General features: G+C 38.0%; 1 protein-coding gene across 1 annotated transcript in view; it reads right to left on the minus strand.

Moving 5' to 3' along the window:
* Positions 1-26,975, minus strand: part of ARHGAP21 (Rho GTPase activating protein 21) — a 128,411-nt gene that overhangs the window by 24,903 nt on the left and 76,533 nt on the right. The window contains exons 4-11 of the mRNA XM_007445863.1: positions 22,711-22,803; positions 21,077-21,155; positions 18,482-18,536; positions 11,558-11,587; positions 8,347-10,237; positions 3,058-3,216; positions 2,811-2,913; positions 561-597 (exon numbers count right to left, since the gene is read on the minus strand). Coding sequence (XP_007445925.1) covers positions 561-597; positions 2,811-2,913; positions 3,058-3,216; positions 8,347-10,237; positions 11,558-11,587; positions 18,482-18,536; positions 21,077-21,155; positions 22,711-22,803 — 2,447 coding nt within the window. The remainder of the gene's footprint in view (positions 1-560; positions 598-2,810; positions 2,914-3,057; positions 3,217-8,346; positions 10,238-11,557; positions 11,588-18,481; positions 18,537-21,076; positions 21,156-22,710; positions 22,804-26,975) is intronic.

Here is a 26,975-nt window from a genome sequence, read left to right on the forward strand (position 1 = left end):
TGAGAAAGTGAAAAGTGATGGAATCCAATGCAGAAACATGGGTGTTTGTGCTTAATAGGATAATGTGCCACATAAAAAAGATACTTATTAAGATAAGGGTAAGGAAGGCAGAAAGTGTGGGTATAAATGAAGGTCCTGGTATTTCTGGAGAAGGTAAAATAAGGAAATTCCTGTCTAACAGCTTTTATTGTTTCACTGAGGGGAAGGCATGAGGGAAGGATAGACAAGAGAGGACAGGGCGGATCGTATTGGGGGGGGGGAATTGGGAGGAGGCAGGAAATAATAATGTTGAGGATAGAAAAAAAAAACATACTGCTGGGCAGTTAAATATTTGCCCATAAACTTACAAAATAAGAAAAATCGGCACAATGTATGTAAACTGCTATATATTTGATGAATATTCCAAATGCACTTGAAAGTTACAGAATAGGAGGTTATGATATTTAAATATGAAATACCTAATGGATAAAAGAAATAATTCTCTATGAAGAGCTAAAGTAAATTCAGGTAAATAGAAACATTTATCATTTACCGATATTTTAAAAATACTGAATACCTACCTTGATGCCCTTCAGGCTAGATACATGCTTAAAGGACCTGTTGGAAAAGAAGTCTATCAATATCTGCAGTAAATGCATAAAAATACCTTAAAGATGCAAAAGTAATTTGACTATTACAACTACCCTTTCATTAATAAGCTGATGTTTCATCGTTACCATGTTAAATGTTCAGTTTGATGCAAATGAGGAAAAACAGCTAGTTTTATAAGTACTTAAACTTTATAAGTACTGAAACTTTCTATTCCATGATAGAAGTTTTCTTAAACTGTAAGTTAAAACCATCTCTGAATAAAAGGGGAGATTTTCTTATCCTTTTTTTTTTGTATCAAGGAAAAAGCTACTCAGACTAAACACTGGCCGTTATGTTATTATTTACCCACAGGTGTAATGCTCTATTAAGGATTTCCACACCGTCAATAATGACTGGTCACTGGTCACCATCAGCGGTCAGATAGAGACAGGCACTTCCACACTTGTCCAGCTTGTGGACATGGCGGCAGCAAGTGCATTATCAGGGCTGGTCATGGCCGCCACTCTTCCCTCTGACCATATTCTGGATGTTTCAGTACAGAGAACAGCAGCTGCCACTGAATAAGCTTAGGGCTTCAGAGGGCATGTTCACATTAATTATTCAAAAACAATTTAACCTTATGGGACAAAGTTGTTTTGTTGTTGTTTAAATTCAAAGTTCATTAAGGAACTTAGGATTTTAAGGTGTGATCAAAGATGGCGCTGTCCTCTCCTCTCAGAGCCCCCCACCCCCCCAACAAGGCAACCAGAAATAGGTATGCAAACTCATCTTCCACAACATCAGGAGAAGCCTGTAATCTGAACTACAGCATATGAAAAAGTGGGGTTAAATGCAGTGAAGTAAAAAGTGGATATGGGGAGAGAGGGCGCCAGTGCTTACACGTCTCAAACAAAACTGCAGAGCACTATTTTCTGAGAGAAACCGAGAGAAACCGAGAGAAACCGAGCTTTCCTTGTTGGAACAACAGGAAAGGCGGTACCCGTGACAGGAGCCTCACTGATCACCATGGAGCGTCAGGGGAGGTGAGGATGAAGGAGGAAACACACGGTCCTGCCATCTTTGCAGGAAGCACTGTGTAGCTGGGGTAAGGTGAAGGCAACTCTGAAATGTGGCTGTTTACTGATACCTTTTAATGAGGGAGAGTAAAGGCTAAAACGGCTCACACATCCCACCCTGCATCATTAGAAAAATCCCTGCTAGCCACTGCCACTGCCCTTGGCCACACCTCACACAGACTCCCCTCAGGCAGCTGGGTCAGGAGGAATAAATTGGAGAGCAAATGACAATAGATATTAAAGTAAAAAATACACATACCCTTTGATGTAACAATCCTTTTTCCAACTGTACTCAATCACATATATGCTAAATGAACTATGTACAAATACAGGCACTGAAGGATTGTTTGTTGTAGCATAAGCTTTGATCAACCTAAATGTCTGTTAGAATACAGAATACCAGTTAAATATATTATGGTATAACTACTCGGTGGAAAATTAAACAATCACGAAAAAGAATAAGCCAGGCATATATGCACTGAATGCTCTCCAAGATCAGTGTGTAGAGCACCTATCAGTTGTTTATAAAAACAATCAGAACACACACAAACGTATACAAGCGTACGTAAATGTGTGTATGACTTTATGCACAGAATAGCTCTGGAATTGTATAAAAGAAAATGGTAGCATAGTTATGTCTGAGAGTAGAACTGGGTGACTGAAGGCCTAAAGTAGAAGTAATTACTTAATATATATATTTTTATATGTATTTTTGTATTATGTTTGTGTATTACCGATTTTTAAACATTAATTTTTTTAAAAGTTCAATTGAATGTATTATCATGTCACAACTTTGATTTTTTATTTATTTATTTATTTATTTATTTTTTGGTGGTGCGCGGGCCTCTCACTGCCGTGGCCTCTCCCATTTGCGGAGCACAGGGTCCGGACGCACAGGCCCAGCGGCCACGGCTCACGGGCCCAGCCGCTCCATGGCATATGGGATCCCCCCGGACCGGGGCACGAACCCATGTCCCCTGCGTTGGCAGGCAGACTCTCAACCACTGCACCACCAGGAAAGCTCACAACTTTGATTTTTTATTTGCATTTCTAATGTCATAAAGTTAGAAAACATAAAAGACATCAGTAAATTCAGTATTTACATGTCAAGGTCATACTGAGCAGCCACTAACAAGTATTTAAGATAACACGCTTGAGACTTACAGTTTTGCATCCTCTCTGTAATCATCCAGGCCCTCATCGTATGATTTTGATCGTTCTGTCTTTGAGCTGGGCTGGGCATCCAGGCTGGGAGGTCCAACAGACTCTGCAATCAAAACCCAACATTTAGACATGCGCAAGTGGTTTCCAGATTCTTTTTAAATGGCGAGGAGATCACGGGGTGTCACAGTATTCTAAATGGAAAACTGAGAATGTAAGACAGTTCACATAACCGCTCCTTGAAACGTACCCTGGTCATGAGAGAGCTGACGCCGAATTAAAGGAGCTGAAGTTGTGAGGCTGGGAGGGGCCGCTGCTATGGAGGGTACCTGGGAGGTGGAAGCAGAGATGACCGCAGAGGCGGGGATGTGTGGGATATCGTGATCAATGCTGGGGCTAGTTGGCTCATCTGTAAGGTGAGAGGAAATAGGTATCATCAGTAATGATAAAATAATACAACAGTAATCAGTATTCATTATTGAAAGAAGCACCGGGAATGTGTCACAGTTACTTGGCTGCATTTCTGCAGGTTCATGGGCCAGAGAAGTTAACCAGAGGTTGTAAGATTTCATGGGTTTGTGTGTATGTGAGGGGCGCATGTGTATGAAAGATGACCCAGCTTGCCAGCTGACAAATGCTGGAAGTACTAATTTCAAGGAATCCAACATTTACCTTAAAAGAAATTAATAAATATTAGGCACCGATGTCACAAATGCATCTTCAGGATGATTTATTTTAGCACACAGAATAAGCCAGCTGTTAGGAATGGGAAGACTGAGCAGGGGAGGGGTCAAAGGACTTGTCTTGCTGGACTTTGTGAAAGCCACTTAATTCCTCAGGGAATTAAATTCATTCCCTATAAAGTAAAGAAATTGGACTAGGATTATCAGGGTCACTTCTAGCTCAAGGGGACTACAACAATAAATCCACAAAAGGGATAAAAGTATCTGTTTAATTTATGTAAGAATATGGAATACTTTTGGGCTTTCATAAGCCAAGGATTTTTTAGGGGGCTTTTGAGGTTTGCATTTAGTTTAAAAACTGACAGATCTGGCTGAGAGTGTAGTTACTATTGGGTCTCTTTTCAGCATTAAAGGAACTAGCTGAAAATCCAGAAAGTCTGCTTTAGGGATACAATTCTATAATTTTTATAAGTGCGAAGTTTAAAAAAATTTTATTTCCCTAAGGAAATAAGCATAGCATTCTATAAGGTGTGCTACAGATCAATTTGAAATATTTTGGGATAAAAGCCAACTACCAAAAGGAAGATAAATGAACATCTAAAATTATTCTGTGGTGAGCAGTTTCATTAAACTTGGAACACAGAAATGTATCTAGTAAGAAGATGCCAATTCAAACTTGGGGAATCTGAGCTAAGAAGAGGGAGAGGGAATACTAAATGCAGAATTATTATTTAGTCACCCAATCACCCAGTCCCAGCCCTTTTGGGTAAATTTCAGATAGCTAAACTTACCTACAGAGACACTGTAATCCAGCTATATCCTACAAAACTTCTAGATTGGTTTAAAATGCCAGGGCCAGCAGGGCTGCACCAATCAAATTCAATTTTAGTTAGGCTAATCCTAATTAAGTACACACATACTGGCCAACTTTGGGGTGAGAAGAACAAGAAGAAGTATTAAAAGTACGGCAAAAAAGAGGGGAGAAGGAATTTGAGAGGAACTCGATGTGGGTAGTACAGCTGGTTTCTTTCTATTAATAGTTATGAGTAGTAAAAAGAAACAGAAAATCAGGATTGGAGAATACACCTTAATACCTGCTACTATAGAACAAATTACTTAGGAACTCATTACTCATTTTGTGTTTACTTGTGAAAGATGTTGAAATTTATTTTCAGGACTTACTATGAAGCTTTACAAGAGCATGTATGTGTGGGAGTGGCCATAAACAAATTACTGCTAATGACCGATATTCCTAATTTAAAAACAAAGTCATTTATTTTCTTCATTTTTCTAAGTCTTTGTGATGCCAAAGGAATATTAGATATTAAATGTGTAACAAAATGTTGGAAAATTTTCCTTCTGCAAGACGTTTCATTAGCTCTGTATTACACAGATAACTAAGTAAATAAATTGGCTCCATTCTGTGATATTTTGGGAATAAAGCCAAGGCACCTATTTATTTATTTACTTATTTATTTTGCATTGGTTATAATGTTTTCAAGTAACAAAAATAACTATTAAATTCACAGACTATTAAAGACCCTGTAGTGTGACGATACAACGGCAAGGCTTAATTCTTTTCTTTTCTTCCTTTTAATTTAAATGTTCCATAAAATAGCATAGAGTATAGACCAACATTCTCCAAAGTGTGTTTTATGGTACACTAAACTGAAATACTCTAAATGAAAGAAAGGATTCATGGTCAAATACTTCTGAGACAAATTGTGCTATATCCTGTCTAGAAAATTCACGATATATAGGAGCATGTTAATGATGCTGAGAGTTCTATGGTGAAGACAGACAAAACTTGTTTAACTTTCAAAACCCAGCATTTCTCAATTTATCTGATCACTAATCTTTTTTGTTTTTCCCCCTTTATCAAATGGAATTAGTGTTCCTAGAAAATACTTTGAGAAACATTGCAAACAGTCTCTTTTAGTTCGTTTCAATGCTGGAGTCTATCCCAGTAAAACACATAGTTTTTAAAATAGCTAGATCGGGGCTTCCCTGGTGGCGCAGCGGTTGAGAGTTTGCCTGCCGATGCAGGGGACACGGGTTCGTGCCCCGGTCCGGGAGGATCCCACATGCCACGGAGCGGCTGGGCCCATGAGCCATGGCCGCTGAGCCTGTGCGTCCGGAGCCTGTGCTCCACAACGGGAGAGGCCGCAATAGACAGCATTTACATCTGAAACAGTAAAATCAATTCTGTGTTCATATCTCCGTTCTGTATTCTACCCTATTCCACTGGTGCTGTTCAAATGATATACCAGAGTAATCATATGCAATATATTAAAGTCCTGGGAGGCATACAGGAAATCAATGGATTATAAAGACATTTCTATGCTGGGGGACTTTTAAGTCATGATTCATAAAACAGAAGATGTCATTCAGTAGGAACTAAGGAGACTCTAATAAGTACTTAAAGTAAATGTGATCAGAACAAATTAGTGAGCATTTTTATTTTTAATAAACAAACAAAATGGTCTATTTTAATAATTATTCTAAATCTTTATGTATATAGAATTAAATAGATTTTTGTTTTATATTTTAGCCAAACTTCTCTTTAACAGCATAATTAACCTTTTGATTTATTCCTGTACCTAGAAATATTAACAGATATAACTAGAGAACTTATTATTACTCCAATATAATTTCATTATATTATTCTTACTAAGTAGGAAGAAAGTATAATGCCATTATTCTGGTAACATCTCACAGGCCTGGGAAATACAGCCATGGGTTGTAGGGCTTTTTATGTTGAAAAAATAATCATAAAATAATCATTTCTATAAAATATCTATCATTTCCATCTACAATAGAATTCTACTATTCTTTGAGGCTGGCCTTAAGGGTACAGATACAAATTGAGCACAATTTAGGTTGAGAGTCCTTACAATGTTTACAACTTGAATATGTCATATTTATAAAAAATATAAGTTATGTGGAATTTTAAAAAAACTGATTCTGACAGTGTCACCTGACAGTCCAAGAGCTCAACGGCTTTAAAAAGTTTCTCTAGAAGAGAAAAAGTCTGAAACAGTACTGAAAGAGAATACAATATATTACAAAATTATGGCAAACTCTTCCTGAACCTATGGGTAACAGGTTGAGTGGCCTTGGCCTCAAAGCAAGCCTTGCATCACATACCTCCAGAGGGCACTGTTCACAAAGCATTCTGTATAAATGGTGCCCTCTGGAGTTGTGCTCTGCAATGAGGCTGAATCAGGGAAGTCTCTATTGCATACTGACTGTGTGACTTTGGGGAAGTTATTTAACCTCTCAATAGCTTAAATTTCTTATTTATTAAATGAAGATAATATGAAGGACATATATGATAATCCTGTTAGCATATGATATCTTAGAGCTGCATAGTAATTATGATGAAAATTTGTTTTGTTTTGCTACACATTTAACCATCAAATCAAAATTATCATTCACCTATTATTTCGACAAATATTGAGTGCCTTCTCTATGCCAGGCATTAAGGACACAGAAGTGAACAAAAGATCTAAAATCCTGGCTCTCATGTAGCTCATGTTTTAGCTCTGCAGAGAAACATGTAATAAACAAAAAACACAAATGCCAAGTGGAAACAAGTGGTATAAAGATAAACAAAGTAGCTTAAGGAGATAGAGAATGTCAGGTTCTGTGTGTATTTTAGACAGGCTGGTCTGGAAAGGCTGCTTTGATAAGGTAGTATCTGAGCAGAGGCCCAAATGTACTGAGAGAGCGCGAGTCTTGTGAATATCTCTGGAATGCACTCCAAGGCTTGGAACTGGTGCCAGGGCGCTGAAGCAGGGTGTGCTTGGTGCGTTTCAGGACTGCTAGAAGGCTGGCGTGTGTGAAGACGGCATGCACAGGAAGACGGGAGGTAGGGGTGAGAGGTGGAGTAGGGTTGTGACCCAGATCACAGAGGGCCTTGTCCACCGCAGTCGGGTTCTGGGTTCTATTCTGAGGAACATGGGAAGTAAAAAAGGGTTCTGATCGGGAGTGAGATGATCCTATTTATATTTTAAAAAACATACTGGCTGCTTTGTGGATAATATACCTGGGGCATGTGAGCAGACTAAAGCCCGGGAGCAGACTAAAGCCTCAGTCAACATGACAGGTGTTCTGGATCAGGGCACATGCTTGTAATTTAAGTAATTTCCCCCCATCTAGTCTAGGATTGATTCTAAGACAAAGTAATGTGACAACAAAGAGGTCTTTTCAGTTGGCCCACAAGTTAAAATTTACAAAGAAATAAGCTTTAGAAAGTAAAAAGCACTGTTTAAATGAAAGGTTGATTACTAGAGATCAAAGCTGTTCCACTTGGCTTTTGTTTCAGCTGAATCAACAACTAAGCACAATTTGGTTTGCTGATGGGTCTCCTGACCCCACCCCAGACGGTGGGGATTTGTCTCATTAAAATCAAAATTAAAGGGCTTCCCTGGTGGTGCAGTGGTTGAGAGTCCGCCTGCCGAGGCAGGGGACGCGGGTTCGCGCCCCGGTCCGGGAAGATCCCACGTGCCGCGGAGCGGCTGGGCCCGTGAGCCATGGCCGCTGAGCCTGCGCATCCGGAGCCTGTGCCCCGCAACGGGGGAAGCCACAACAGTGTAGAGGCCCGTGTACCGCACAAAAAAAATTAAAAATGGGTACTGAGTATGTAAAGTTTAAAAAAAAAGGAAAATGGATACTAGAAATAATTTTTGAGAGTAAAAGCTTATGGCTCTGGTTTTAGCAGAGTGTGGAAAAGGTGGAACAAGTGTTTTAAGATCACACTGTAAAATTCCTGTGCCTGTTGAACTAGAAATACTTTGCTGAAAAGATGTGTTAAGTATTTGACGTACTAGCCAATGACCATTAAGTGAGCTCACCTATAAATGGGATGGAAGCCAAGGAATCACCGGGTGGACTGGTACTTGAGGCCTTCCTCTCCTCCATTCTTTTTATATGGACCTCTCGGCGAGCATCATTAGGTAGCCAGCAAGTGGTGTCTGAACCTGGCTCTTGGTCATTCACTGCCAAGATGTAAGACTGATGCCTTAAAGGCTGCGGCGTTTGGCGACCAGATGGAGGTTTTTCTCTTAGGATGACAGTTTCTTTATTATCTACAGCGTTTGATTGCTGAATTTCAGCCTCTTGGAAATTTAAATCTTGATTCCTTTGAGTGACGGATAATTCCAAATCTGGAGTGCCAGCGTTCTCACTCATCGGAGGGGTGGGCTTAACAGAAGCTCCGGATAGAGAGGGGGGTTTCCCAGTGTCCACTTGGTGATCGCGGGCACTTTCAGTCCTTAACCATGTCTGCTGATTCAAGAGACTGTTCTGATGCAAGTGATTTACTGGTCTTTGGTCTTTGATGGAAACAAACGAGTTCTGGCTGGAGGGTGGTTTTGTGACGTGCGTAGGTGCTTTCAGAGAATTATTTCGGACTTTCACAAGAGGTGACCTGTCTTGTGACATACCTTGAGGCTGGGACATTCCGCAGGTAGTGTGAAAATTTCTGTTGGGCTGCAGTGGTTTCAGATCTGCTGGAATTCTTTTAAACTGAGACACCAATTCCACTCCCCTGCCACTCACTCGCCTGTGGTCAGAATTCACAACACTCGGAGCCACTGTAAAACTGGAACCTCGCAAAGATTTGTGAATTTCTTGCTGCCTATGCCTTTCATAAATACCTCGCCGATCATCCTGTTCAGTAAATCCACTCCACTTGTAAGTCTGCTTTCGTTCTCCCTTTACATCGGGCGGTGGACATTCAGAATGGACGTTTTCTAAGGTTTCACCCTGTCCCTGGATAAAATCCCACGAGCGGGTTCTATGGTTACTAAAACTAATAGACGGAGATGTCAGCGCTCCTTGAGATGCACTCCTTGGACAATACTTCATTAACACAGAGTCCTCCAGCCTCTCCTGAGACACGCTGCGCTGCCGGATCTGAACGGACTGGGGCACTCGGTCCTGAGAGGTGCTCCGACGTCGTACCTGCAAGGCAGCGCGGTTCAGTACCACCTGGTTATAATCTGTTGTGCTCTGCGAGGCTGCTCTTAAACTATCTAACCTTTCTTGAATTGTCCGACAACCCATGTGCAACCGCCGGTTATCAATATACTCTTTGTAAGTTTTATAGTTTTTCCAGTCTATGTGCTGATGGGAGTTTGGAGAATAGTGATTGACAGATACGGGAGGAGAATCCATAGCTGGAGACCTGCTGCTTGCCAGTCCTTCTGAGTGTCCACTGTAATGGCCTGATTTAAGTAAAATGCCAGAAGGTTCCAGTGACCTGGAGCCGGTCTGATGGATTCGATGGGACGTGGGAATCGAGGATGGTGGCGATGTGGTTCTTGATGCTGTTTTGAAAGAGGTCTGCTCGTTCCTGCCATACCTCACTTCCTCAGTTCTGTGGGAGGGGACTGTGTGGTTGCTTCTATTAGGTAACAAATCTATAACCTTCTCAGAAGGTACAATGACGGTCCTTACGCTTTCACTGCAGACACACACTGCTGTGTTTGACTTGGCCACCTCTGGTGGTGACGGAGGCACTTGTATTTCCATCCTGTAGGCCCTGCCGGGCTGCGTCAATACTGGGGGACTGGTCTGCGGTTTGCTCGTGGAGGAGTCTGGAGGAGCTGTTTCAGGGGGCTGCACCGGGGCGGGAGGGGCGGGTGGCAGCCAGGGGTAGCAGACTGGTGGAGGTTCAGGTATGTTGCGGGCATTGCCGCTGTAGGCTTCATTGCCCTTCAGGTAGGCATCTTGAGAATACGCCTACATGAAGATGAGAGAAAGGGGTCACTTCAGAGTCATCAAAGGAACATTTGTTTCCATTCTTGCGATGCACTATGTTATTTTACGGTGCCCTGCTCTTGGGTGGCATTCACTAAAGCATGCAGGCAAACACAGTGTAAGGGTACTCCACAAATTCAGCAAAGGGCTAGTCTCTCAGAAATCAAATAAATTGTAGAATTTGCAAAAAATATAAATTACAATTGCCTATTTTCTCAAAAGACCTGAAACACACCAAACTCCGCCCCGCCCTCGCCACCATTAATTAGATACGGACGTCTTGCTTCTAAAAATTTCCCCTTTCAAGTTTTATGATTTTTTTCCCCAGCAGATGGCAGGTTAAATGGCTGCCTAATAAATCTCAGCAAAACAAGACTCTGATCTTTTGCCAGGGTGAAGGTGAAAATATTTAAAATCTTCACCAAATACATCTTCACTTTAGGCACTGCTGCTATCATAAATACTACATTGAACACTGTCTTGCCAATTAATGATTACTGAGTCGCTAAAAATAATCCATTTTGATCAATTAAACCCTCCAACAGCCAGGAGAAATAGAGAATATGCACATTTAAGAAATTAAGTACACATTAAAGGCGTAAAATATGAAAAAAGGTAATTCATCTTCCTGTATATAATTTATATTTTTTTATTTTACGGTAATGCAAAATTGTATTGTACAAATTTATTTGGTCTCTTTTACCTGTTATAAGGAGACATTTCTCTATTACTAACAGGCAGGCATGCAGCTCCAATTATTTTTTATCAATTATTCACGAAATTATCTAGCAATGTTTTTTAAAACTTAAAAATAACAAATTGAGTAACAAGACTCTATAAAACAGAGCTAACCGATATAATTCAGGACTGTGTCCAACAGCTGAGACAGTTAGGTGTGGTGTCATGTTACACACCCTCCCCTAATCCAAACAAGCTTTAATTCAGGACTATCATCACATCCTCTCTTTGCATTAGACAGCTTGCAAAGCTCGGGTGCAGCCACAAACATAACATAACAGCCAAGTACTCGGAGAAGAGAGAGTGTGAGATGCTTAAAAAAAATACAGATGCAGATAGATGTTATGTTTTAACACCAGTTATGCACAGGATACAAAAGAAAACCAAACGTAAAAAGAAAGAAATAAAGAAAATAATATATCACAATCACATTCTGCAAATTAGTAAGATTAACACCATGGAGAGATTCCTCTAAGCAAACTTAGTTTTAATAGATTGGCTTATTACAAATCTCTACAAAACATGATTTATAAAGCAAGGAAATGGCTTCTGTGCAGTTCTTACCAGAGCTGTGACATCCTTTGTAAATTGTAGCTAGCAGAAAATAGGAAAACATAGTAGAAGCTGCTTACTGATATAAAGACAGAATCATGTTGTCATATTGATGCTGGAAAACAGCAACCTAAAAATACATCTATACTGATTCCTCTGGAAGGTACCAAGAGAAGTAAAGGGCAGTGAGGCATAAAGAGTAACTTCAGTATCCTTCTGAGCATCAATCCTTCTGAGCATCTCAGGCTTTTATCTGGTTCTTATTTGATCTGTCTACCATTCTTGAAAGCAAAATACATCTGGTGACATGCATTCCTAACAGATATTTTCTTCAATATGCACTGCTGTCTGATAATGTGCCACAAAGCTTCCCTTCCACAAGAGCAACATCGATGCCTCTCATTTCCCCTGAGTTTCTTCCATCTCTGCTTCCAGATGACAAAACGAATGCTCTATTATGCATTTAAAATAGTACAACCTCCTCCTTCCCCCGTAAATCAGAGCATAACCACACGCTGTCAGCTGACTGCAGCTGCCTGTACACTAGGATTTGGAACGAAAGAATGGCTGTTTTATCAAATGGGTTTCCCTCAAAAATTAAGATCTTCCAATGCTGTACCTTTTGGCCTATTTTATTAAGCTTATGAAAACAGCTACTGGATGGACGTAAAAAATATTACTTCCAGAGTAATTCTTTTTAACTTATAAAGAGTATTATACAAGCTAAACCAGGATGCAGTGAGAAATGAAAGCCCCGTAGCTAAAAGAAAACATGCATGGCATAATATTTCTAAGGTATGAATACGGTCAATCAAAATATACATTTTGGCTATGTGCCACTGACATAATAAGCTTATCTTTTTAATGCTGACTGTAGTAGTGCCAGCACTGTTCCGTGACAGGAAAACTGTGTGTGGATGAGTGGACTCGCTGGTACAGTATTTTTAGAGCGTGTTTGTGCAATTTTATTAAGCATCACCTGAAAGGGGTGGTGTATTCCTTATGCTTGATGATGTAGGGGAAGTTTGGCTGGTGGGCTTCATGACTTCTCAAGACCTCTACTACGTTAATGTACATTGTAAAACGACGTGAAATTACAAACTTATTTGGCCACGGAACCCATTTTTTTCCCGGGGTTTTAACACAATTAGAACTTCTGCTGGGAAATGCTGTTCTAGAAATAATAATTTAGAGATACCTCCTTTATTCAAATTTGGGGAGGAATATTATCTTTTAATAATAAAAGTATATGACCAGAACTATTAAATACTTGAAAAGGTATTTGACATACTTTAGATATTGTTAAGATTCCTAAATAGTCTATATTCATGGGTCCCCACTTCTGGGTAGAATCATGGCAAAGGGGTCCTTAAATATACACACGTGGACCATGCGTTTACAGTGGACTGACTAAACAGAATACCTTACACATACAGTACTACTGTCTTATGCAAGCAGATATGGTTGAGATAAAGTATGAAGTCATTCAGTAGTAGTACTGAATTTCCTCACATATCCTCTCAGTTCATGGACACTAAAAAAGCTTGTTTATCTATCTATTTAAAAGTTTCTCATTCTCATAAAGTTTGAGAACCAATACCATTCAATTAACATCCATGGGGAAATCAGCAGTGCTGCAAAGGCCACTGTCCCTTGGTATGTGTTCCAGGTAAGTCATGGGAATGAACTTCTACGGCTATGCTGAGAGGTGCGGTGCAGACACAAGTTATCTCCAGAATAAGTGTAGGCATGTAAATTAGGAATAGACAATATGACAATTTTAAGGAGTCCCCTTCTCCCAGGATGCCTTTAAGTGTTCCTCTAGAAAACAAACTGCCTACAGAGGAAAGCTTTAGACGGGGCTTGCGCAAACACTGGGGTGGATTACAACATTCAACTCTTTGAGGAGAACGTGGAACCCATTAATAAGGTTTTACACTCTGAAAACAGAATTTTAAACTCCATAAGTTGCTCACAGCTGTGACTGTGGTGTGCTTTCTCTTGAGTCAGAAAGTACTCACTCTTTCACTGAGACACCATGGTCAGACATTTCAATGGTTTTAATTACCCCCTGGGAATCTCTGAATTGTCAATAGGTACCAATTAAACAGTAAAAAACATCACTTAAGGTAACTTTTATATAATGATGTCAAGTTATAGTCTTTTATAATGACATCAAAATCATCCTGTATCAATAAGTTTGCCTGAAATGGCGTGGCCCAGAAATTTTTGAAACCAATGTCATAAGAATTGCATATTTGGCTCATAATAATTTTTATTTTTACGTTTAAGTCCAAATGGATACTTCAGAGTATTGAGCTGGCCAAAAAGTTCATTTGGTTAATGAATACGCTGTTGAATAAAGTTCTTGGTGAAAATGAAAAATGTGTCATTTTTACGTAAACCCGAACGAACTTTTTGGCCAACCCAATATATATCCAGAAGCTTTGATGGAATTAGACAACACTCAGCTTTTTTCCGACTGATTAGCACTGGGGAATTCAATAGGATATGACATAGCCAATTTTTTTCTCATTAGGCCTTTTATATATCACTCTACATTTTTTCTTGAATTTCCTTTACCCTCGTATTAAAGTTTTATATCTTATAGTAGCTTAGTAGTTTAAAAATTAATATTTTAAAATTCAAGCCACACCTAACGAAAACGGAATAGTAGCAGCCCCGTCATGCCTACAGATCCAAAACGTTCTTTAAAGGGGGAGCGGGGGAAGGAGAGGGGAGTAAGGAAAGATGCCTCACGGAAGTCTTCACTTGGAATTAGAAATGTGAAGAGCACTTAAATAAAATGTAATGTTAACAGTCTGGATCTTGACTATATGTATTAGTGCCTAACAGTAGCTAAATAGTCCTAAAATAATCTTTCAGTTCAGTTTTAGTAGACTTGCATCAAAATCACTATTACCATACCTGTTACTACTGCAATAGTATTAATATTACTGTACCATATTTACTGTCTAGTAAACAGGAAAAACAAACAAAAAAGTGCAGAATAAATAAGCTAGTAAGATTAAAATTCCTGCCTACCAGTTTGTGTTAACAGGCTGACCTGTTAAATTTTATACCATTACTTATGATAAAAGCAAAAGTAACTACATATCTGTTTGGATAATTTTAAAATACACGTCAGACATGCCACAGTGGGACATGGGAGAAGCGGATGGTGTGGATATTTTATACCTTTCTAAATTATTTGAAACTTTTCTAACAAGCAAGTACTATTCTTATAATTATTTAAAATACATTTTTTAAAAGTAGAAGAAAGTAACTGCTTCAAACTTGCAAAATATGAAAGAACCCTGCAGAATTCCTGTTCTTGCTTCCCTACTCTAAAGCAAGATTACCTTGATCCACACGTGACAAATGGATACCTGATTTTAAATAGAATAGTATACTGATTGTGGAACATAATAAATAATTATTTTGAAAGTAATTCTAATAAATCTAAAGAAAAATTTGGGTTAAATTACATTTTTCAATTTATATCGCACATTCATGGAGTGGTAACCAGGGCAATGGACACAGATCCCAGAGATGAGTTTGCCTAGCAGCTCTGACCCTGTGAATGTAACAGCCACTGACACTCTGCATCTGGACCCAACGACAGTATGGGACTGTGGTTTAGTTTCAAATACAGGCTACATACAGTCTCAGGCCTGCCTGGGTTCAAGTCCTAGTGCCATCACTTTCTTCCCTGTTACACGAGAAAAGCTGTTTAACCTGGCTGTTAAAACACAAAGTAGGCTCCAAATACCCTCGTCAAACAACAGACACACCCGAGAATCTCCACAGCCATCAGAACTGATCTACTTAAAACTGAATTTTGAGTCCATGGAGCTAAAGGCTTAAAGAAGTATCTTGAAGTCTGCACAGAAAAGGACACCCAGATCTAGTGCTGAGAGCTACCATGGGTCCACTGAGGACATATTTTGTTTCAGTCAGCATCACTGTTTAGGTGACTTGACGGGTGGTGGCTATTTCATTCACTCTCAGTGTCTGAGAGGGCAACAAAATCATTTTGTCTTTTTACAAAATGCAACAGGAAGTGCTTTTTATTTTGTAGTATCACCTTAAAAATATGAACTTGTCTAAGACTATGATCATGGTCTAAAATATTACAAGACCACCAAATGACTCAAATGAATACAATACTATTGTATTGTTAGTTTAAAATGTATGTCACTGTATATACATTTTACAATGTATGAAAATGTATGTTAGTTTAAAAAATGAGGTTGCCAAGTACAGGAGTACTATTACCAGCACTAGTTTCATAACATAATAAATAATTCTTAATTTTACTAAAATTTACTAAAATTCTAAATTTTACTTCATGTTTAATTTACTTTAGTAAATTTACTAAATTTACTAAAATTTACTAAAATTCTTAATTTTACTTCATGCTTTTCAACCTCATGTCACTGTCTTCTGTGAATTATGAAATTTATTATTATATAGCTGTCCTTACATGAGGTAAGTTTTAAATCAAATTAAATTTTCTATGCCGCCTCTCAAAGATGAGCTGAATACCTCTAGAACAACTTGACCTATACATCACTTGAGGAGCAAACGCTCATGGACACCCAATCCTGCCGTTGACCCAGGCCAATATATAAAAACTGAGACAGGCTTTCTCTTGGGTAAATGATGTTTATAGTAGCTGTAAAAATGTTCATGTTTATGTTTTCTTGACAATGAATATTCAACCTCACAGGGACAAATACATCTTTAAAAGCATATATTTTAAGTAACAGATTTAAGACCAACATAAATACTTCTGAAGGCCCCTTATAGAACATGTTCATTCTAGAATCTGTTCGAGAGAAGTATTTCCACATACGGTTTTTTAAATCCCAGATTCTCTTTGGGTTTTATAATAGATTTTTTAAATGCCACTTGTAGATATCCCAGCTAAAAGCATTGATGTGGAAAGGAAGTCGCTGCATTTCACTGTCCTTCAGGGAACAACGGAGAGTCTGCATTAACTATATATACTCCTTCAATTTCCTAACGCAAATGTGAATGAAGACTGGGTTTTAAAAGTGAGGTTTTCTTTTATCATCAAGGATATGGGCTTTTAATTTCTTATGATTAAAATAACTCAACAAGTTTTAAAGACGAATTTCCTGTTGCAATATATCAGGACCCCGAGGAACCTTGAAGATCTGTGTGCTCAGGTCACCCCAGTGAACCAACTTCTCCCTGTGTTGCAACACTTTGTATTTTCCCTTTATCTTAAATAAAACACAAGGAAATTAATTAACCTAATTTCCCATTGATCACATCCTTAGAACATGATTCCTTGCACTGTTGCTCCCCTGCATCAACCACACAGCAGGCTGGGATGGTAATTCTGTGCTTGATTCCTGGGAATTTATACAACGCCGGCCATTCTGTGAAATGAGCTGCTCGTTTCACTGTTCTAAATAGTGTCCAACCAGTGCCTTCACCTTGGCAAGCAAAGAGACTACTGAAGATGAGATATCAGTTCTGCTTTGGAAGTGCCCTCTGCCTCTGAGTCAGGAGAATGCAAGGGTTCAAGGTAAAGTTTGCCCTACCGTGTGGGCATCACCTCCCGGTCCTTTGCATAAGTGGAGCCCTACAGGAGGACCCCCCTACTTATTTTCAGTCTAGTGACTTCACTGCCTTCCATGGCTGTCTGTTGTTCTCTCACTGTGCCCAATGATCAGGGGAGGACTCTACAACTAGTGCTGCTTGACTGAGAAAACCATCACAGATGGTTACAACTTCCTTGTTGAGACACTCAACCCCAACAGAACTGCGCATTTAAGAAGGGTAATAACCTGTTGTCGGTAAACATGACATTTTGAAATAAAATCAGTATGTCTTGAAAACACAAGGCTGATCTCCATGGATTTCGGTTAATTATATTTTATGTGTAAGTGAATAAACTGAATCACTAGGATTGGCTTTAGTGATTTTTTTGTAAAAAAAGAATGTTTACAGAAGATTATTTAGGACTTTTGTTGAGCTAAGTTCAAATGAACGCCTTACAAGTGGAAAACATTCCCATTTCCATTCCTACCACAAGGATTCCATCAGTTCTGAGTAAGAAAACAACAGCAACAACAGCTATTCACTAAAAGGAATTAAAAACAAACAAACAAACAACAATCTTCAGCAGCCACTGCTATTTCCTAGCTCTAACTGTTTTATTCTGCTGAACTACAAAATCAATTGAGGAAAAGTATTATTTTCCTGAATGAAATTTATTTTATCATCTTCTTACCCTCAGCAATATCTAAGCTTAATAAAGGAGTTAAGTACTCCAGTTAATTTGTTTTCTTTCTCAAGAGGAGAAAGATATTTTAAGATAAATGCTAAAGATTTTCAACTATATTAGTTTCACTCCCTCTCTAAGATGCTAACCTATTTTTCCCTTAAGGTGCAGACTCTATTCATGGTGAACATTACTTCTAATGGAATGAATGGATACTGTTAAGAAAACTGCTCGGTAAGTTAATTTACAGACAGTAACGCTTATTGGAAAATTAATAAATGGCTTTCATAAAACTTCTGACCTCATAGTTTAAAAAAAAATCTAATTCCTGGGGATATGTACTTGCACCCTGAGGTTTGGCTTTTGGTTGAAGGCGTATCTAGAATGCAACATTTGGGCAAACAAACTCTTTAGGAACCTCATTCCAAATGACAACAATAAGAGTTTACTGTGGAATCAATAAAATATTCTCAGGTTGCTTAATTGTAAAAATTGGACAATAGTCTCTCTCTCCCTTTGTTTTGTTTTTTTGGTAAAATGTAGAGAAAAACAGAGCGTTTGAATTTTTTTCCCCTAGAATCTTTTTAAAAAAGTTTAATCCACCTCCATCTTTAAAGAATTTTTATTAACATTCATGACTATAAAACAATCCACATATTTGAATAAATAAAACTCACCACTTGGAGAATGTCTTCATCTTTTGGCATAACACTAAGTTCCAATGTGGTATCGCTGAAATTGAATAGACACATACTATTTTAGGGGAGGCAGTATACAAGAAAGACATAAAGGAAAAAGAGTTAACTCACAAGTATTTTTTAAATTGCTTATGAGTTTAATACGGGGGTTTTAAAAATCTTTACATTTCAAATCCGAATCATTAAAATGAAAAGAAGTCATTTATATATATATAGGCTAATTATGTACAAAAGAGGGCACCCTGCCGTATGTTTGAGCTATTCATAATCAGTCATGTGTTCTTTATAACATGTTTCTAATTTAGAAACATGAAGTATATTACTTATATTGAATACTCCTGGAACAAAACTCATCAATATATAATTGTGTATCATTTTCTTTCAGGTCACAGAACAAATTACAAATTTTTACCACCAATTCTCTGTTTATCAAGTTGAAAATACATTAACATAAAAATAATCAGAGAACCCTCAAATTTAACATTTTAAGCAATATTAAACATCCTAATTTTGAAATATTCCCTCTTGGCCTCAAAGGGGAAGGAAATCAGAGTTCACCATCACAACCATCAAAATGACTCCTTATTTTTTAAAAACCATATAGCATCTCAACAATTTATTTTCTTCTCCGTGATTTAATTTTAGAGCCTTTACAGGAATAGCTCAAAGTCTCATTTTCTTTTGGTACTGTAAGTGTCCTGTTAAAAATAATAGAGAAGTTTCTCTAGGTTTAAAACAGTTCAAAGGGATAAATTATACCGAGTCCTGTGATCTGGAATTAACACTTAGATACGGCAAGGAGAACACTGCTATCCCCCAGCAAGTGCTTCAGTATCTACCCTAACAATATCAGATAGATTTTCCCCCAATACAATCAAGAGATTAAGAAACAAACAACAACAAAAACAAAAAACCCCAAATCTAATAATTTACTGGTGTCTCTATTTGAACCCTTATTTTTAGGTTCATAAATGCTGAGAGAATAGTAAAACAATTAGAACCACAGGTTCAAATAAATTCTACGAAGAAAATATGTAGGTACTTGTATTTCAACATTTAGAGTTGGTAGAAAATACATACTGATGCTTAGATAAATTCTTCTGCAAGGATACATTTTTACATTAATACACTGCAGAATCTCAATGGCTTTGTGCTGCATTAATCCATTTGCTACCAACTGCAGACAAAAGGAACACAATTTTTTAAAAGAAAAATAAGATCATGAAAAAACAGTATTTATTTTTCAAATTGCTTTATTGGTTGAAAAATTAAGACTGTCATTCCAAAGTGTAATTATTATTCTGAAAGATGAACTGCACCAGTAACAAAAAAAACAAACAAACAAAAAAATTAATGTGGATTTTGAGGAAAACAAAGATTAAGTTATGGTTGTTTGGAAAAATAGTACTTTTAAAGAAGACATGTTAACAAATACACTAAAAAACCCTTAAATTACAGGCTGACAAAACATACTGGTATATTTATCATGATCTAAATTATTTGCAGTAAAAGAAAATTTGGGTGGATCTCCCCACTGCCTCTGGGGAGGCTTTCAATTCTTCACCAGTGCCCAGGTCTCCTCAATATTTAAGATCAAATAGGGCTCACTGTCAGGAACACCTAGAATCCAACAGTAAGGAGAATACTCTGAGATCAATAAATCATGATCACATCACCTAACTGTAAAAATGACAACATATTAGGGCATTCGTGTACATAAGTTAGATTATAGCATGAACAGCTTTAGACATGGTTAGAAGAGCTTGATAGAATTCTTCAGAAAATAATGAACCTCAATTTAATTACAGACAGGTGAGTATGGCTAATATAAAGCAACAGATCATCCAAAAGTTACTGTATTTGAATTTGGGAAGAACCTCTTGTGGTGATGCCCTGGAAATCGGATCCCAGAGTCATGGCTTATTCTTGACAGAAATTTAACACAGCAACCTCTTTCGCTTTCGATTTCCTTATTTGTAATTTTAAAAAAAAATTCTAGGCGTGTGATAGAGAGAAAGAGTAGGACTAAATTATCTTTGCAGTCAGTCGCTCTATAAATATTTATTTACCTTTAGAACTCAAAATCCTATTCTGTAGAATGTAGGCAAACAAACGGATTAAAAGACAATTTCTTGCTGTCTTTGTTAAAACAAATGAATTTGAGCCAAGAATATCATTCAGTAAGCTATTTAAGATAAGTTATCCTTAGTGGTTTCAAAATAAATTATATATGCATTTACATATATATTTATTATAAACAAATTAGAAATTTGATTATCACTTCAAATAAAAGTAGGAAACTTAATGGTAAATCTAAAACGTATGCCTCTCAGGCGCTAAAGGATTTTAATTACAAATCTGATAAACTTGCCAAAACAAAGCCACCAAATACGCCATCCTCAGATAGTTTGTTCTTGGCAACTTTCAAATGCATTTTCCACTTTAAGGGAAAGTTTCAGATTTCCACATCACATCAATTTCTTATAGGAATACAATACTGCATTAAATCTACTAGCTTCAGTGATTTATAAAACCCATCTCTGGCCAAAATTAATCCTATTTCAAGACTCTTACCTGTTCTGGATTAAAGCAATTACTTGGGAATAGGTCTTTCCAATAACACTTTCTCCATTGACTTTTATAATTCGATCACCTTCAAAGAGAAATTAAATAACACATGAGGAATTCCTTTAAAAAGTCACTTGTGAGTACTTCTGAAATATTTCTTGAGTAATATACTTATTTTTAATATATCCTTGCTCGTTTTTTAAAGTGTCTTTTTACAAAAATGAACCTAAATTTTAATATATCTAGCTACTTATGAAATATAACTATATTTTAAATAAGAGTCCAGCCATCGATGAATTTAGAAACCTCAAAAAGTATAATCACCAAGTGACCAAAATTATACTATTTATGCCCCTATCGTTTGTCTTCTGAGTTGTAAAACTACTATTTATTCCTCCATTTACCCTGTCATTTCTAATAGAGAAACACTGTTTAACAGCCTTAGACAATTATTTTTGTTATCTCAGTGGTCTCTAATTTTAGTCCAACTGATTTTCTTTGTTGTATTCTCTCAGTCTATTTAGTTTATGGATTAGTGCTGCATTGCAGAACTTAAACATGGGTATGGACATGGTTTTGACTTTATATCTATTAACTTGTTCTTCATTTTAATGGGGAAAAGGTTGTTTGGTTACTCAGAAAAATTCAGTGGAGCAGAAAGGAAAATAATGAGAGAAAGGACAGAGGAGAGAGGAAAACGGGAAAAAACGTATTTTTTGTGGGCTTTGCACAGTCCCTCAACTTCATCTTCCCAACCTTGGAAAGCTTAGAATATGAGAGATGATACATTCTAGGTAATAGAATCCTATATGTTCACTGATGTACATATTATACATACTAATGATATTGAAATTAGGCTTACTTTAACTATGACAAAAAAGATAATTAACAAGTTAACAATGCATCCTAATAAATCTTACCAGTGACACCCACTATTTATATTTGTAGCTGCAAAGATAACATTTTATTCAAAAGGCAGTAAAAGATAGTCTTTAACTAATTCCCATTTTTAATTATTTCATGTTTAGAAACAAGAGAAAAGGGTAACTATTTTAGTGTGTGCATTAATCTAAACTAAATCCTACTTAGTTTTTTTAATTAAAATCTCAAGTCACAAAATATTTCAGAACAAACAGCTACCAGACCACATCCACCGACAGCTGCAGATGAAGCTGGGCTTGCATTGCACTGGAGACTTAAACTACTCTTTGTGGTGGACGAATTCATTCACCTCTAGCAGGTCAGGCTCTTCCAGGACTTGGAGCTCCAAGATTATTTCATTTACTTCAACGAATATCTCCTTCATTTGCTATTTTATTAACCTTTGTCAAAATTAAATGTACACAAAATAGGTTAAGACGGCCTCTGAGGGTCCATTATCTGAGTGGTAACTAAAAGCGTCCAAAATATATCAATTACGTTATTTCTGCCCACCCATCCATTTGGGTATCAAAAAACATATAACTAACTAGGTCTCAAAAACAGTAATAACTGATATGAAGAAAAAAAATCAATGTTTTGGGGTTCAATCAGAAATCTGGTAGGAGACAGTAGGAGACAGAAGGAAAAATATGGAAAATGAAATATGGAAGAAATGAAGTAGAAATTAAAAGGTAGGTTTAAGTAAGAATAGCAAGCACCTGTGCACAATCCAGCTTCAAAAGCAGGTCCTCCCTCTTTAACCTGTTTGACAAAGATGGTATCCATGGGTTCCAAGCGGTTTCTTTGTTTTCCTGTGGGAAAGAAAAGATCCAAGGCATAATTTTACCTCACAATATTTTCTTAAAATAGCAAAATAAAAAATGATGTTTAATTGAGACAGTGAAGCAAAGATTTTTTCAACGAAATGTTAAAACACATATCTTTTTTTTTTTTATTATTGTTGTTGTTGCCATTACTATTATTGTTATTATTTTGTGGTTGTGAGGGGGAATCACTTTCGACAGACCTCCGTTTTTTTTTTTTTTTTATAAATTTATTTATTTATTTTTTGGCTGTGTTGGAGCACAGGCTCCAGACGCGCAGGCTCAGTAGTTGTGGCTCACGGGCCCAGTTGCTCCGTGGCATGTGGGATCTTCCCAGACCAGGGCTCGAACCTGTATCCCCTGCATTGGCAAGCAGATTCTCAACCACTGCGCCATCAGGGAAGCCCTAAAACACATATCTTAAATCTGGATGCTAAAGTCATCATTAAGAGGGTTCCAAGAACTCAAACATTTATTTTTCTTCTTCCATAACACAACCACCACAATAGCAATGATTTCCATTTACTGGGAACATTCTGTATGTAAATTATCACACTAAATATTACACATACCTGAGAGCTAATTTCCATAACAAGTAAGTATTTCTACCACCATTGAATAAAAGAGGACACCAAGGCTCAGAGAGACTAAGTAAATTCTCTTAAGGTCACACACAGGCAGTATTCAACTCTACTGCTTTTTAACACTGCATGGTGTTAAGCACTCAGTCATAATCCTAAATAAGACAGTTCTTTCCCTTCAGGGACTCTGGAGGGAGAAAGATATATGAACAAAGAATGGTACTACAGTATTAAAAAACAGAGACAGGGGCTTCCCTGGTGGCGCAGTGGTTGAGAGTCCGCCTGCTGATGAGGGGGACGCGGGTTCGTGCCCCGGTCCGGGAAGATCCCACATGCCGCGGAGCGGCTGGGCCTGTGAGCCATGGCCGCTGAGCCTGCGCGTCCGGAGCCTGTGCTCCGCAGCGGGAGAGGCCACAACAGTGAGAGGCCCGCATACAGCAAAAAGAAAAACAGAGACAGATACAACATAGAGTCATGGCAATGAGGAGCTCGTGATCAAATGTGAAAGTCAGTACTTCACAAACTGCTACCCATGGATCGTCTGCATTAACAGCTCAGGGGTTTGACAAAAATCAATGTTTTGGGGTTCAATCAGAAATCTGGTTTGTCAAGAAGTTTCCCAGATGATCCTTCTACACACTAACATTGGAGAACAACTGACAGTTTCAATACATAGAAGCCAAAGAAAGAGTCACAGGTGAGAGGACATTTAAACTAAGTGACAAGCACCAAGGTAAGTACCGAGAGGGGACAAACAGGTAGACAGTGGTTCTCAGAGTGTGATCCCCAGACCAGCAGCATTAACACAACCAAGGAATGTGCTGGAAATGCAAATTCATGGACCCCCCACCCCAGATCTGCTGAATCAGAAACCCTCTTGTGACCGTGATGCATACTCAAGATGGAAAATCAGTGAACCAGAAGACGCAGACCTGACCCTTAAAGAAGAATATAACTCAGAAAATAAGGCATATATATGTATGGAGTACTTTAATCATACTTGTTAGACTGTGGCGCTGGGCAGAATATGACTGTCAAATATAAAGAATCCATAATTATTGTCATATAAAACCGAATTTTTATCCAGGTGTATCACAAAGGTGGCTCAAAAGAAGTAGAAACCAATAAAGGAACATCTATCAGCAACTCCCCTCACATATTTAGCTATTTACTCTGAAAGAAATCCTCTAAAAGTAGTGAATGGCTAACTCTCCTTAAAATGCAACAGGGCACAGAGGAAAACTGCTTATGTTTTAGACACCAGGAGATAGGGATCCAAATCCTTGCTTTGCCACTGGATAGGCCAGTTGCAGGTAAATAAACGTTTTTACTTAAAAGAAATGATTACTTTTTCTTTCACAGTACAGAGACATGTTTTTGCATTCTTGAAGGGTTTCTATGAAGACTCAATAAGATAACATGTAAAAGCGCTCAGCATAGCTTGTAATTGGAGTAATTCCTCGGTAAATGTGTACTTCCACTCTCCATGGTGCTTAGATGAAGACTAGTCTCATATTCTTACGTTTTCAAGAATGAAAAATTTGCAAGGTTATAAAAATATACCTGCAAAGTATCTATCATCCAATTTTCAAAAATATAAATATATATCAGATCTCTTCCCAAGGAAACTCTATACAGCTCTCTAAGTTCAGAAGACGTGAAAATATTATAAATCCTTTGGCCACTTCTGATTGGCTATGACAGACAGCCCTGACTGCCTTCTCCATGAGGTTTTGGAGGAAACAGAGAACTAATGCTAGTTAAATCCCTACTGTAAGGAAGAATGTCCTCATTCTTAAGAGATGTTTGCCGAAATACTTAGGGACTGATTGTAATCTTATATTTTATTATTATATTATTACATTTCCAGTATTATGATAATGATATCTGCAACTTAATTTTCAAATGGATTGAGAGAAAAATATAAGCCAAGATATCCAAACACCCAGACACATGTATGGACGGACAGATAAAGCAAATATATATTCAACATTAAGTTAATTGTTGAATCCAGATGGACAAGGTCTATTTGCTGTACTTTGAAAATTACAATACAAAGTTTGGGAAAACTTTCTGTATGTGCCAGGTTTTATTTTTCTTCACAGAACCTGTCATCCACTACTTAAAGTTACATGTTTATTTGCTTTCATGCTGGTTGGCTGTCTCTTCCACTAAAATGAAGAGCAGGGATTTTCGTCACGTTCACTGATGCTCACAGCACCCAGAACAATGCGTGGCACAGAACAGGCATTCTATAAAGCATTATTCAATAAATGAACAAATTTATTTAATTCTTACATCAAGCTTTCAAGAAAGTCATTATGATTTTAATACTGTCACTATACTGAGGAGGAAACAGACTAAGTAACTTACAAAGAGGCAGAGTAGGGATTTGAATCCAGATCCAAATCCAAACATGGTGTTCCCTCCTGCTTCAAATGTAACCGAACTACTTATTCAGTTGTCAAGTTTTACCAAATACAAGTAGACAGTCTACTTACAACTAGTTTGAAAGGGAAAAGAAGGTTTCTTTCAATATAAGTCACTTAAAATGCAAATACTTAATGCCAATCCAGCTGGTAATCAGGCTAGGTCCTTATGCAGCCAACTCAACATTTACAACAGTTGGTATTTAAGGAAAACCATCTATTTTTTCTAGGCTAGAGATCTGAAGGTTTAATAAGTTTTGCTGTGCCAAGCCACTGCTTTCATGGAAAGATTTATATAATTAAAGAGAGGACGAATTTTTGTTTTTTTTAATTCGGTACGCGGGCCTCTCACTGCTGTGGCCTCTCCCATTGCGGAGCACAGGCTCCGGACGCGCAGGCTCAGCAGCCATGGCTCACGGGCCCAGCCACTCCGCAGCATGTGGGATCTTCCCGGACCGGGGCACGAACCCGTGTCCCCTGCATCAGCAGGCGGACTCTCAACCACTGAGCCACCAGGGAAGTCCCGAGGATGCATTTTTTTTTTTAAATTAATGTCTTCTAGTCCACTATGTCCCAAAGGTGATTATACCATACTTATATTTAAAAATACAAAATGTAGGGCTTCCCTAGTGGTGCAGTGGTTGAGAGTCCGCCTGCCGATGCAGGGGACGCGGGTTCGTGCCCCGGTCTGGAAGATCCCACATGCTGCGGGGCGGCTGGGCCCGTGAGCCATGGCTGCTGAGCCTGTGCGTCCGGAGCCTGTGCTCCGCAATGGGAGAGGCCACAGCAGTGAGAGGCCCGCGTACCGAATTAAAAAAAACAAAAATTCGTCCTCTCTTTAATTATATAAATCTTTCCATGAAAGCAGTGGCTTGGCACAGCAAAACTTATTAAACCTTCAGATCTCTAGCCTAGAAAAAATAGATGGTTTTCCTTAAATACCAACTGTTGTAAATGTTGAGTTGGCTGCATAAGGACCTAGCCTGATTACCAGCTGGATTGGCATTAAGTATTTGCATTTTAAGTGACTTATATTGAAAGAAACCTTCTTTTCCCTTTCAAACTAGTTGTAAGTAGACTGTCTACTTGTATTTGGTAAAACTTGACAACTGAATAAGTAGTTCGGTTACATTTGAAGCAGGAGGGAACA

The sequence above is a fragment of the Lipotes vexillifer genome, unplaced genomic scaffold (genome assembly GCF_000442215.2).
Source record: "Lipotes vexillifer unplaced genomic scaffold, Lipotes_vexillifer_v1.1 scaffold738, whole genome shotgun sequence".
Lineage (NCBI taxonomy): Eukaryota > Metazoa > Chordata > Mammalia > Artiodactyla > Lipotidae > Lipotes > Lipotes vexillifer.